This window comes from Megascapheus bottae, chromosome 6 (genome assembly GCF_031878675.1).
Source record: "Megascapheus bottae isolate mThoBot1 chromosome 6, mThoBot2.hap1, whole genome shotgun sequence".
In the NCBI taxonomy this organism is placed as follows: domain Eukaryota; kingdom Metazoa; phylum Chordata; class Mammalia; order Rodentia; family Geomyidae; genus Megascapheus; species Megascapheus bottae.
The window spans coordinates 66014509-66028353 of record NC_143514.1 but is presented as its reverse complement, the minus strand read 5'-3'; the positions used below and the strand labels follow the sequence as shown (position 1 = coordinate 66028353).

At 43.7% G+C, this 13845-nt stretch overlaps 1 protein-coding gene and 1 non-coding gene across 19 annotated transcripts in view; both read right to left on the bottom strand.

Annotated features, from left to right (window-relative positions):
- The window catches only part of Pum1 (pumilio RNA binding family member 1), a 122555-nt gene that overhangs the window by 4564 nt on the left and 104146 nt on the right, over nucleotides 1-13845 (bottom strand). For 11 of the 18 annotated variants that reach the window (XM_090335382.1, XM_090335394.1, XM_090335395.1 and 8 more), the window contains 6 exons: nucleotides 12746-12875; nucleotides 10322-10456; nucleotides 8949-9086; nucleotides 4295-4420; nucleotides 3231-3352; nucleotides 654-846 (listed from right to left, as the gene is read on the bottom strand). In XM_090335382.1, the coding sequence (XP_090191508.1) occupies nucleotides 654-846; nucleotides 3231-3352; nucleotides 4295-4420; nucleotides 8949-9086; nucleotides 10322-10456; nucleotides 12746-12875 (844 nt within the window). The remainder of the gene's footprint in view (nucleotides 1-653; nucleotides 847-3230; nucleotides 3353-4294; nucleotides 4421-8948; nucleotides 9087-10321; nucleotides 10457-12745; nucleotides 12876-13845) is intronic. The other 7 variants (XM_090335396.1, XM_090335397.1, XM_090335385.1 and 4 more) reach the window with 1 other exon arrangement.
- LOC150062200 (small nucleolar RNA SNORD103/SNORD85) lies at nucleotides 9525-9607 on the bottom strand. The gene has a single exon (XR_016536048.1). It is a non-coding gene; the product is annotated as a small nucleolar RNA SNORD103/SNORD85 (small nucleolar RNA).

Here is a 13845-nt window from a genome sequence, read left to right as displayed (position 1 = left end):
CAAACTGGAATATTGCAAGTTTAAAGTCTGTTCAGGCAGAAATGTGTGTAATTCCATTTCCAAAACAACCAGCAAAACAAAACAACAACAAAAACAGAGCTAGAGGCATAAGTACTAGCTAAACAAACAAGTCAAACAAATGCAAAGTTCTGAGTTCAAACCCCAATATGGCTGGAGGGATGGGTAGGCCAGCTTGGGCTGCATACTTATCTCAAAACAGCAACAAAAAATAAAAACCAAGACTGACACCTGTGAGTTGCTGACAGGGGTGGCAACACCTGAGGGAATAAATATGTAAGAAAACACCCAGCTTGGGAAGTCGTCCAGTGAAGGAAAAAAAGAAAAGCAGGGCTATAGGGCTGGGAGTTTGGCCTAGTGGTAGAGTGCTTGCCTAGCATGCACGAAGACCTAGGTTCGATTCCTCGGCACCAAATATACATAGAAAAGGCCAGAAAAGCGCTGTGGCTCAAGTGGTAGAGAGAGCTCTAGCCTTGAGAAATCCCAAGGACAGTGGCTCAGGTCTTGAGTTCAAGGCCCAGGATTGGGGGCGAGGGGTGGGGGTGGGAGGGTGCGGCTATGCCTTCCTTCCCTTCGTAGTCTAGAAGCAAACCCAGGCCTGGCACCCCTCTGAGATTCTGCCCAGCCCGGCCTACCTTATGCATGACAATCTTCCGCTGGCCTGGCTCTGCCACATCAATCATCTTCTGGACCACATAGTTGGCATACTGGTCCTTCATCATGGTGTATAAGGCACTGTGGGGACCGTCGTTCATGGTGCACACCTCATCGATGAGTACAGCACGCTCTGTACGGGACGCATGTGTCACACACTTCTCCACAACATTGCTGGAATGACACAGATTGGGGACAACTCTGAGCCTCTGCCCTGGCCTCAGGAGCAGCAGGAGAGCACTAGCATTAATGAAAGATCCCTTCATCTCCAGTCTGAGCCATGAGTGGTGCCCACCAAGAATTTCAGTCAGAGACTAGCTCTTCCCAGGGAGGGGACTGACCACAGCCACAGGTTAGTCATTACTCCAGTACCTTTCTCTTCTCGTGAGCTCGTGAGGCAGGAACCAAGCTCCCGCTGCCATGCAGAGCAAGCCTGGACTATGAGTTCCTAGGCCTAGGGAGGGAGAGGGAGCCCGCAGCAGAGACCACTGTACTAACTAACCACTTCACAAATGTATCCTCTTGGGGAGGAAAAAGGAGTGTGGTTTCACTAAGGCACGATTTTACTAGCATTCATGGAGCTAGTAAGAGGCTGATTAAGTTTTACCTAGTCACACTAACAGCTATTTACCGAGTAAGGGTGCTTACTCACTGCTATTTGGTTTTCATCTTGGCTTGGTGCTAGCAAGGAACATCTCACAGTCTCTGCACATGGACTGTCAGCCCCAAGCCTACTACCTGGCAAAGACGAGGTGGGAGGTACACAGGCCCTGGGTCACAAAATACTCAAGTAGAAAAGGAGCTATAAGCCGGGTACCAATGGTTCACGCCTGTAATCCTAGCCACTCAGGAGGCTGAGATCTGCAGACTGAGGTTTGCAGCCAGCACAGACAGAAAAGTCCACAAGACTCTTACCTCCAATTAACCACCAGAAAACCAGAAGTGGAACTGTGGCTCACAGTAGAAGAGCATTAGCCTTGAGCAGGAAAAAAAAAGGCTGAGGGACAATGCTAGGCCCTGAGTTCAAGCCCCAAAAACAACAAAAAAAGAATGGGGAGCGGGGGGGAGGAAAAAGGAAAAGAAGAAAAGGATTTTCAGAGTACATGCCTAGCTAAAACAAGATGGCAAGATAGCCATTCTGCCAAGCTTTCAAAATTTCTAATTATTGTGAAGTAACTCCTCTCCAGGTAACATACCATACAGGTAAATGGCTCTATTCCACGTTCTTCCTTATATACTACATCACCACATCTAGGCACTTTGATTTATTTTCTCTATTTTGCATGTTACTCTACTATCTGGTAAGAGATCATAAATTGAAAATGAACATTATGTCAGTGTGGTGGCTCATGCCTGTAGTACTAGCTACTCTGGCAGAGATGGGGAAGAATGAGGGTTGAGGCCATGCCTAGGCCAAATGACTTACACGGCACACATCTCTTGGTCAAGTGCATGCCTAGCATGCATAAAGCCCTGGTTTGATTCCCCAGTAAAATATAAACAGAAAAGTCCAGAAGTGGTGTTATTGCTCAAGCGGCAGAGCACTAGATGAGCAACAACTATCCAAGGATAGTGCCCAGGCCCTGAGTTCAACTCCCAGGACTGGCAAAAGGCGGCCGCAACAACAAAATCAAACACCTCATCTCAAAGCTGGGTATTTGTTCACCTGTCATCTCAGCTATGCAGGAGTAAAAATGAATATCCTATGTGAAAAATAATAAAAACAAAAGAGGCTAAGTAGATGTGGCTTAAGTGGTAAATCACCTGTTTTAGCAAGCTTAGAGCCCTGAGTTCAAACTCCAGTACCGCTCCCCTTAAGAGGGGGTTTAGGGGGTGTGTGTGTGTGTGTGTCCCCTACCTTGTAATCTATCAAAAGACAAGAAAGAAAATATTCTGAAACCCTAAAGTATTGTGCTGTGCGGCAACAGGACAAACAGTGGGCTTAGAACAGCCCACACTGGTATCCTTGGAAGAGCCTCTGCCCCTCACCAGCTAGTTACCTAGTACACCTGTGCTAAATTGGGAGTCATTAGCGGCGAGCCTGGGAAGCCACTAGGCCTACAGAGACAGCAGACACTGCTAAAGAGACAGTGATGGATTTTTTTTTTTTTTTTTTTTTTTGCTAGTCCTGGGCTTGAACTCAGGGCCTGAGCCCTGTCCTTGGGTTTTCTCAAGGCTAGAGCTCTACTACTTGAGCCTCAGCACCACTTCTGGCTTTTTTCTATGTATGTGGTACCGAGGAATCGAACCCGGGTCTTCATGCATGCTAGGCAAGCACTTTAACCACTAGGCCAAACTCCCGGCCGAGTGATGGATATCTTACAATTCCAAACAAAAATCTAAGTTAGTGCAACCTGCAGTGGATCAACACACACTACAGACCAACTCTAGGGATAAGATGCCCACCTAAGGGTTTTTTTAGGGCCCATACCTTGCTGAACTATTTTGACTATGTATACTATGAAAACAGTAATAATAGAGAACGACCATTCCTTCCTTCTTTCTGTAGCCTAAATAGGACTTCATCCTCTCTTCCACACCTAACTCAAAGCACATACCTTGCAAATTTGTGCTGACTCAATACAAGCACATTGCCTCGGATCTCTGCTACAATTTTGCTTTTATCTTCAGGGCGACCATGTTCCAGTACATGTTGGATTACATAATTTCCATACTGATCCTGTTTCAGGAGCAGAAATCATGGTGAAAATGTATGTAAATAACAGGGCTTTGTGATACCGGTGTTCTTTCCCCCCCCCCTTGCTAGTCCTGGGACTTGAACTCTGGGACTGGGCACTGTCCATGAGCTTCTTCTGCTCAAGGCTAGCACTCTACCACTTGAGACACAGTGCCATTTCTGGATTTTTCTGTTTATGTGCTGCCAAGAATCAAACCCAGGGCTTCATACACACTAGGCAAGCACTCTATCACTGAGCCACATTCCCAGCTTACACATTCCTTACTTCTAATTAACACCTCTACTTCTTATGGCACCATGACAGCTTACTGGATAACTTTAATGAATAGGCAGTAACTATTTTCCCTATTATATAAAACAGGAATCTACTATTATTAGATAATGGAATGGTTCTCCCCATGGAAGTATGCCCACAAGTTCTAGGTAAGTTCATTGTAAATAAACACAACAAAAATCACTTTAGAGGGGAAGAGGTGGTACATTGGGAATAAGAGTTAACTTTCTGTGAAAGAGAAATGTACCAAATGTGTAATACACTGTTTTATTTCTGGGGAAAAAGTGTCAAGATTTATGTTCAACGACACAGGCACATCTAATTATTTTATCAGTAGCACAAGCACAGAATGAAGAAATCAGCTAATGCATATATTTCATTCAACAATGAAAACACCTGTGGGATTAAACAGAGTTCTTTAAGTGACTGAGTTCATGTGGGGAGTTATTGCTGAAGCCAGCCTCTTGACTCCAAGGCCTGGGCAAATATTCATGACACACAGAGTGAGCTGCTATGCAGAAATTCCCAAAGAGTCAGTGGGCATCGAACACACACTAACATCTTCTAGAGAAGACAGCTATGAAGTCAAAACACAGAAGCCAGGCCTACAGAAGCCACCAGCGGCAGCTCCTCTACGACAGCTCCACTACCTGCACAAGCTGCTCTGTGTGCTGATGAAGCTCCTCTAAAATAGGGAGGGTCTGGTCAGGGAGACAGTGCTCCAGGATTCTCTGAATTACCCGGCAGCCATAAGGATGTGTGGACAAAGCAAACACCTGTAGGAGACAAAGACAAAGAAGAAAACCCAAAATGACACCCACCATTTCCAATGTTTTGATAGCTTTCATATCTACTAACCCCACTGATCTTCACAAATGAATTCAGTACCATTTAGTAAGTTCTCTTGGAATAAGAGGTATGTACTGAGTGTTGGTAAACCACTTCATTACATAGGAATTTCCAACAGCCAGAAAGCAGCAGATAATTAGTGACAGTCATTTAAAAAAAAAAAAAAGTTAAGAAACAAGAGTGTCAACAACAGATCTTCCAATCAATAGGGGAGTGGATAAGTACTTGCCATCTATCTGAGCTACATAGGAGCTATTCACAGAGGCTCTATTAAAAAATAATGGAACCTAGGGGCCGGTAGTTAGGCCTAATATGCACAAAGAACCAAGTTCAATTCCTCAGTATTGTTGTGCCCTGAAACAGGGTCCCCAAAGAAAACCACCAAGACAGAGGCGTCCGAAATGCTAAAGCAAGGTTTATTGCAGGTTACAAGCCAGGCAAGGAACTCTGTCCACAGTGAGGTGGGAGGAGGAGTCAGGGTTTTTACACAGTCTTTTTAAAGGCAAAAATCACAGGTTTACACCCATCAGGTGGTGGAGTGAGATAAGATAGGGATTAGGGAGCTACCCAAGCTGGTGGAAACCGACAGGGAAGTTCTCACGCTGATTTGGTCCCATTCAACTGTCAAGAGAGTAGTTGGGGAATAATTTTGGGTCTGGGGGAGTTATTTTTCACCTCTACAAGTATCACATTCATAGAAAAAAGCCAGAAGTGTTTCTGTGGCTCAAGTGGTAGAGCTCTAGCCTTGATAAAACCCAAGGACAATGCTCAGGCTCTGAGCACACGCACAGACACACAGACACACGCACGTGTTGGGGACTTACTGTGGGGTCAGTGACCATGACTGTGGGGTCAGTGACCTTGGACCCGCACAATTGAGTGCACAAGGAAGTAAGCTCTTATCATGATTTTGGGCTGTGTCAATAGCTTCTCATTTAACCTGTTTGGGACTTGATAGCTTCTCATTCAACCTATTTCAGACTTGATACTGTTTGTACAAATGTAGCCCCTGGCAGTTCCCTAGTTTAAAGAAGTGTATTTAAGATTGAGAACTGGAAATAAACTGGGCTACGGTCTTGGGCTACAGGCTTCTTAAGCTGTGGCTCCTGATTTGGGCTGTAGCCCTCCTGAACCCCATCTGTTTGTCTCTCTTCTATTTTTTCCTAGTCCTTGCCCCCTATTTCAGGAATCCCAATCTGCGAACCCTGGTTTGCTGCCGGTTGGCCCCGGCACGCACGCACGCACACACGCACACAAGCTAAGGGCTCAAGTATCTGCTTGGAAAGCTGAAAGACTGTGAGTTCAAATCAGTTATGGGGCTTGAACCCAGGGCCTGGGCACTGTTCTTGAGCACCTCTGAGCTCAAGGCTAGTGGTCTACCACTTGAGCCAAAGCACCATTTCTGGCCTTTTCTGCTTATATGATACCAATAAGCCACATTCTCAGCCACCCAATAACAGAATCTTTAACTCCCATTTTCTTCATGAGGAGTTTTCTAATTCTCTCTACTCTAATCCTGTAATACTGAAATAAATCCTTGCTAAAACTTTTAAGAGTTTTAGCCAATACAACCAAAGAAACAAAAAGAACAAAAACAAAAGAAGGCTGGATGCACAACTTACTAGTAGAGTGTTTATCTTGTGTGTACAAGGTTCTATATTCAATCCTCAACACTGAGACAGACAAAACAGGAGAAGGAGCGAGGATTAAACCCTGAGTGCTTTCCCATCCACGCCAATTGCAAGTGCTCATCTGGTTGAATTGAAGTGCTATGTTTGACATGAAGCAGAAATAAGCATGCAGGCTTTATTTTTTCTTATTTCACTTATTTTCTTGTTTTCATTCTAATGGTGCTAGTGATCTGAGTCTCAGAGCTTTCCCATGGCAAGCAAGTTCCATCCACAGCCTGCACACCACAATTTAACATCTACTCCTCTGTTTGTGGATGTCTGCCACGTAAGTCTTCCCATGAGGGGGCTAATGGGGCTTTCCACATATTTCAACAGGTCTTGGGGTACATGATATATGGATGGTTCACCAGACAGAACTCCAGGCCGCAAGACACACACACACACACACGCACGCACGCATGCACGCACGCACGCACACGCGGCCAGCAGCCTGAAGGTCCCCTAGTCCTGCCCACCGACAGCAATGGATGGGTGGATGGTGGCTATCACTGGAGCTATATTTGCATTTTCCTCATTACTAAATGGTATTCACTTTGTTTGTCTCTGTTGGCAATTTGCATTTATTCTGTAAAACAATCTATTTTTTTTTTTTTTTTTTTTTGCCAGTCCTGGGCTTCAGCTCAGGGCCTGAGCACTGTCCTTGGACTTTCTCAAGGCTAGAGCTCTACCACTTGAGCCTCAGCACCACTTCCAGCTTTTTTCTATGTATGTGGTACTGAGGAATTGAACCCGGGTCATCATGCATGCTAGGCAAGCACTCTACTACTAGGCCAAACTCCTGGCCCTAAAACAATCTATATTTGAGGCCCATCTCTTTTCTTTTCCTTTTATTCTTTGCCAGTCCTGGGGTCTTTGTCAGTCAGGGCCTGAGCATTGTCCTTGGACTTTCTCAAGGCTAGAGCTCAACCACTTGAGCCTCAGCACTATTTCCGGTTTTTTCTATGTATGTGGTAACAAGGAATGGAACTCAGGGTTTCGTGTATGCTAAGCAAGCACTCTACCACTAGGCAAAACTACCAGCCCCAGGCCCATCTCTTTTCATCACAGTGTACTGTTTCTTGAATTATAGAAACTCATATATTCTATAGTTGTTAATTCTTACAGTTTTGCTTTGAAAATACAAACTCTGCCTGGCATAAGGGTGTTGATCAGCAGGAGTAGCTTGCCTAAGATGTATCATAACCTGGGTGGCATCACCAGCACTGCAAAAGGCAAGACAGGTAGGTAGAGAATAAATAAATATGGATATATATTTGGGGGAGAGGGGTGTCGGTTGTAGGGCTTGAACTCAGGGCCTGGGCTGTGTCTCCGAGCTTTGTTGTGCTCAAGACTAACACTCTACCAATTGAGCCACAGTATCACTTTAGATTTTTGAGTGCTTAAATGGAGACTCACAGCGACCTTTCTGCCCAGGCTGGCTTTGAACCACGATCCTCAGATCTCAGCCTCTCGAGTAGCTAGGATTCTAGATGTGAACCACCAGCACTGGGCTAGTTCTCTACTTCTTAGTGTGTATTTTAAAGATCTGGATATTAGGCTGGAGATATGGCAGAACACTTAAGTTTAATCCACACCCTAGATTTTGTCTGTAGTTCAGCTAACCACTGTGTTACATGAACAAACCCCCAAACCCAAAGAACTCTGTTTCAATCTAGGCTATTCACATCTAGTAACCTATAGCAAATTTTCACTTCACATGAAAATATCCATGCACAAATAGGGAATGTTTTACTCCTTTTGTCCCACCAACTTAAGAAGGTATATGTTCGTCTTTTAGCAAAAGAAACTAGGGACCAGGAGTTCGGTCTAGTTGCAGAGTACTTGTCGAGCATGCACGAAAACCTGGATTTGATTCCTCAGTACGACATACATAGAAAAGGCCAGAAGTGGTGCTCTGGCTCAAGTAGTAGAGCCTTGATAAAGTCCAAGGGCAATGCTCAGGCCTGAGTTCAAACCCCAGAACTAGCAAGAAAAAAAGAAAAAGAAAAAATAGTATCTATAGCTGAGCACAGTGACTCAAGCTATAACCTTAGCTACCTGAGAGATGAGGCAATCATGATGGGAAGCAAACTAAGGATAAGTTCATATGGCTAAATATCCCCACAAAGGCCTGGGCAGGATGGTATGTGCTTGTTATCGTCAGAGGCATGAGGAAGCACAAGGAAGATGACCACAGCCAGGATGAGAATGGGCGTAAAGAAGACTCTACTTTGAAAGTAACCAATGCAAAGAGGAACTCAACTAGTAAAGCAAGCATGAGGCCCTGAGTTTAATTCCCAGCATCGCCTAAAACAAAACTAATGATGACCAATTCCAGGAGGAAGACAAGGTATAATGAAGTAACAATTTTGCTAAGAAGGTCAACATACAAATGAGGAGGAAGAACTAGAAGTTATGTCTGGCAATTTGGTACAAACAAACCTATCAATTTTCTTTAAATAATTTTATACAAAGACTACTTGGTGATTTTAAATGTATCTTCAGGCATGATCTGAAAAATCACTTCTGCAAACAACCTGAATTTTAAGAAGCAATGAAAACTTTTAAATATCAGGAAAATATGATTCTTCAAACATGAGATTTCATCTCAACAACTTGATTCCCACCACAAGGAGATGAATGAATGGAGGCAGGAAGATGGGACAGAGCCAGGTACATGACACCACTGTCCATAAAGACTCGGGAAGCATGGTAGTAAGCACAGGGCGCTCCTCACAAGGATCCACCTTCCAATGTTTCCTTCCATTGTTCCTACATCACTTACCTGTCCCTTAAATGCATCAATGATAAACTGCAAAGATTGGGGCTGCACACATTCAATGCACTTCTGGACCACGTGGTTACCATTCTGATCTTTCACACACTTGAGGACATGGCCATCTAGTTCCCGAACCATCTCATTCTATTGGAGACAAGGAAAGAAAACACCACCAAAATCATGGAGAGCCAACCCCTAGACAGTCTACACTCTTCTAAGCCTCAAAGCAAACATAGCTATGACAACAGCACAACATGGAAACACACGAGAACTCAAGTTCTTCTATGTGTTAACAAAATAGTAAAATTTACTGCATAGTAACTAGTATCCAAAAGGATGTCTGATTTGGAATAGACTTTATAGAGGTTTAGGTTGTTTTTAGAGGCCTATCTTGTTCAGAGGGCATTTTTTCCTTCCAATGGTGTATCTCTAGCACCCAGCCCTGAATGAACCAACACCTACTGTGCTGTACCCTCAACTCTGCCCCAGCCTCTAAGGGCATTGCCACCACCTGTCTAACCCAAAGATTCCCCAGCCTACAACTGCCATCCTCAGTCCCTGCCCCAGAGGTGGAGGGTCTTGTCTGGCTCAGAACGAGTCCAAAATGAAGATTCTCATCACTCAACTTTGTTCTCAGTGAGGGCAAGTGAGTCATCATCACCAGACAGTGGTGACCCCTCCTCTGAGCAGGGCAGGGGGCTCAGAGCCTGAACACTTTAGACTCAGGTCAGAAGCCCTCTCTACACAGTTGCAGTAGTATGCCATTCTTGTCCACGAGGGGCGCTTTGCTAGGGGAACCCACTCTGTCACTGCCCCCTAAAACCAGGTGGCTCCTGTCAGCTCCCCCTTCACAGCTGCTAACTAAATGCTTAGACTTCTACTCACACCCTCCCGAACTCCTCCTTGGAGACATGGGGCAGGGCCTGTATGCAGCAGGGTTTTCTACTGCTCTTCCCTCCAGACTATGGGCTGTGGTGTCTGTTATTCAGTGAATGAGTGTTCAGTGTGACTCCATGAACAAAATAGTAAAATAAAGGAAATGAAAGATGATGTGGGTAACTTTTGGTTTGCTGAAGTTCTCAGTATGGCTGAAAAAAATGACAAGCTAGCATTTTAATGCTTTAATTATTGGGAAATATAAAAAGTCACTTATAGAACTGCATCAACCAAAAGCTAAGCTCTGGTCAAAGAGAAGAATGTGAAAACTTTGCTGGTTTTAACCTAAGACAGGACCCACTAAACATATACAAAATCAACTGTGCAATCATGCTTGCCATGCATACATGTCACACTGTACAGACTGACGGGTCCACAGGCTTCACTGCATGTACCACGGAGAGACATCAAACACCAAGAGAAAAGTGAAAGGGGAAACTTACAATTACCTGCTGGTCTGAGGGAATAAATTCAAGAGCTTTCTGGATAACTCGACAGCCATACATCTGCAGTGCCAGTGATAGGACATGGCCTCGAATCCGTTCTGCCAAAGCCAGCTTCTGTTCATGGCTGCCAAACTAGATATAATGTGTGGGTGAACACCATTACTTAGGTAGAAGGGAAGAAACCAGAGAGAGCAAAGTATTCATTATTCTGCATCAACAGTTAGCATACTCTCTTTTAGCTCTGCTACCTATCATCATTAACTAAGGAACCTCTATTACTTTCCAGCCTCTGACTAAGAAATCCTTTTCAATCTTTAAAAACAAAACAAAAAGCCAACTAGATAGCTAGCGCTAGCCGTTTTTGCTAAACAAAGGTTTACTGACTCCAAGCTGCCATCAGTTTATAATGGATCTATACTCCATTAACCAGGAGAGTACATGTACTTATACTTACTCTAAAATGAGTAATGTGTGGGAACCCCGATGAGTTCAACAAACAGGTTTTGCAACAAACCTACAGCCCTTGAGGTCTGAGTCCCATGGATTGAAAAGCTCCTACATTTTTTCTTTTTGGTTCAGGTCTTGCGGTGTGAACTTGGAGCCTGGGTGCTGTCCCTGCGTTTTTATACCGAAGGCTCTAACAGATGAGCCACAGCTCAGCTTCTGGCTTTTTTGGTGATTAACTGGAGATAAAAGTCTCACCGATTTTCCCGCCCAGGATTGAGTGGATCTGTGATCCCCAGATCTCAGCCTCCTGAGTAGCTAGGATTACAGGTGTGACTATCAGTACCTAGTCTGGCAAACTCTTTTATGTGGATGAAGTTTAGCCAAGTTCCAGGGAAGCATCCATGATCACTTGTTGCTTTGGATGGCAAAGTTAGTATAAAATCAAGAGCCATGTGTATAATGTATATAATAATAAAATGCCATAATGATTTTCCACTCTTGAATTATCAGTGTGTCTATTCCCAGCTTTCCCTCAAGGAAAGGCAATCAGGTGTCCTCTAGTTTGCTACAAACCCCAGCTTTATACCTCTGCCACCCCAAGCTGCTCCAACAGGAGCTGTTTTCATTTCTATGCCAAAATGACAATATCCAAAGTCAAAAAAACCAAGAGTTACATTTAATCCTAGATTTTTAGTCTATGGCTGAAGAATTTGGTATTCATAAAAATGTTAGGAAGAGAAAGCCTGTTTGTTAGCCAATTTTAATCTTCATATGAATGAAACAAGATTATGATGTGAAATGTTCTCAGGCTTGTTCATTGGCAGTTAATATTTTGTGTCCCAGCCTTGCTCTCCACCTCAGTATTCTGGGCCACTGTGAATTTATAACTCAGGGGGTAAGCAACAATAGAAAACAAAACATCTCTGCCTCTTTGAAAATATAAGAAACACACATTAATGCATCAACTTCATTGATTCTTCCCAAACAAAGTAAGAACACACATTATACAAAATAACAGAGTCCCCCAAGTTTTTAACAATCCTTGTGACTATTTTTATGATTAAAAAAAAGTACTGAACTTGGCAGATAACATGTGACCTTTCATGTCAGGATTGAAGCTTTCACTTAAAAATCAGTATTCAAGGGGCTGGGAGTTTGGCCTAGCTGTAGAGTGGTTACCTAGCATGCATAAAGACCCAGGTTCGATTTCTCGGTACCACATACATAGGAAAAGCCAGAAGTGATGATGTGGCTCAAGTGTTAGAACTCTAGCCTTGAGAAAGCTCAAGGGCAGTGCTCAGGCCCTGAGCTCAAGCAACAGGACTGGCAAGCAAGCAAGCAAATAAATAAATAATCAATCGGTAAAGCTGGGTGCAGTGGCTCACACCTGTAATCGTAGTTACTCAGGAGGCTGAGATCTGAGGATCACAGTTCAAAGCCAGCCTGGGCACTAAATACCATGAGACTTATCTCCAATTAATCACTAGAAAATCCGAAGTGGAACTGAAGAGCTCAGGGATAGCACCAAGGCCCAGAGTTGAAGCGCCATGACCACCCCATGACCCGGCTCCCCACCAAAAAAAAAAAAAAAAAAAAAAAAAAACAACCAGTATTCAGACACTAATTATATTTGCTACGAAGAGTTTTGAGTTTTTTTTTTTATGTTCACAATATCTTACTGTGGTCCTGCTAATTTCCTTATAAGGATTATTTTATTTAAAAGTAACATGTTTAATGAAGTTATTAAGACAACTGAAAATAAAGTGATAGGTCCTAAACAAAGACAGTTATCAAATCACATTTCCAGAATACCCTGGCAAGATCTGCCTGAGTATTTATCCTGTAGCTAATACGCTGCTAACGAAGAAAAAAGAAAACCTAAAAGGCTGCAGTGGAATCACTGTTCTTTAAAAAATCCAATGATACATGCTCTGGAAATTCTCTAGTCAAAGGATAGAAAGAAGAAGGCCTTACTTCAAAGAACTTCTGGATGACATAATTTCCAAATACATCCACCATAAGTTGGTAAGCAGCCTGGAGGATTTCATTGAACACAAGCTGGCGCTCAGCTGCTGTAGCACGCTCTAGTTTCAGCTGAATGAATCTGAAGTACAGAATAAAGGGGTGATGCAGAGCTTAAGGAAGACTTGGAAATGAATGAATGCAGGTAAGTAGCTTTATGCATTCACTTTGTCAAATGCATTCATATTAGCTGGGTGTGGTGGTGTGTGATTATCATCCCACACTACCTGGAAGGCTGAGATTGACAGAACTAGCTCTGGGCTAGCTTGGGGAGAAAAATCCACGAGATCCCCTTCTCAATGGAGGAAAGCTGTATATGTGGTGGCATGTGTCTGTGATCCCAGCCATGATGTTAAGCCTGATCCTATCTCCAAAGTAGCCAGTGAAAAGCTATGCCAGAAACATGGCTCAAGTGGTATACCAGCCTAGCAAGCTTTAGGTCCTAACCTGCATTTAAGCCCCAGTAGTCCCTGTCCCTCACTCCTCTCCCAAATGAAATCTGCACTCACACATGTACATAGTTATCCTCTAACTCAGCTGAACTTTTAAAAAGTACATTTCCGGGCCGGGAGTTTGGCCTAGTGGTTAAAGTGCTTGCCTAGCATGCATGAAGACCCGGGTTCGATTCCTCGGTACCACATACATAGAAAAAAGCTGGAGGGCTGGGAGTTTGGCCTTGTGGTTAAAGTGCTTGCCTAGCATGCATGAAGACTCGGGTTCGATTCCTCGGTACCACATACATAGAAAAAAGTCAGAAGTGGTGCTGAGACTCAAGTGGCAGAGCTCTAGCCTTGAGAAAGTCCAAGGACAGTGCTCAGGCCCTGAGCTTAAGCCCAGGACTGGCAATAAATAAATAAATAAATAAAATAAAACATATATTTAAAAAAAAAAAAAAAAAGAAAAAAGCTGGAAGTGGTGCTGAGGCTCAAGTGGTAGAGCTCTAGCCTTGAGAGAGTCCAAGGACAGTGCTCAGGCCCTGAGCTCAAGCCCAGGACTGGCCAAAAAAAAAAAAAAGAAAATAAATAAAAAGTACATTTCCAAGCAGAAAGTTT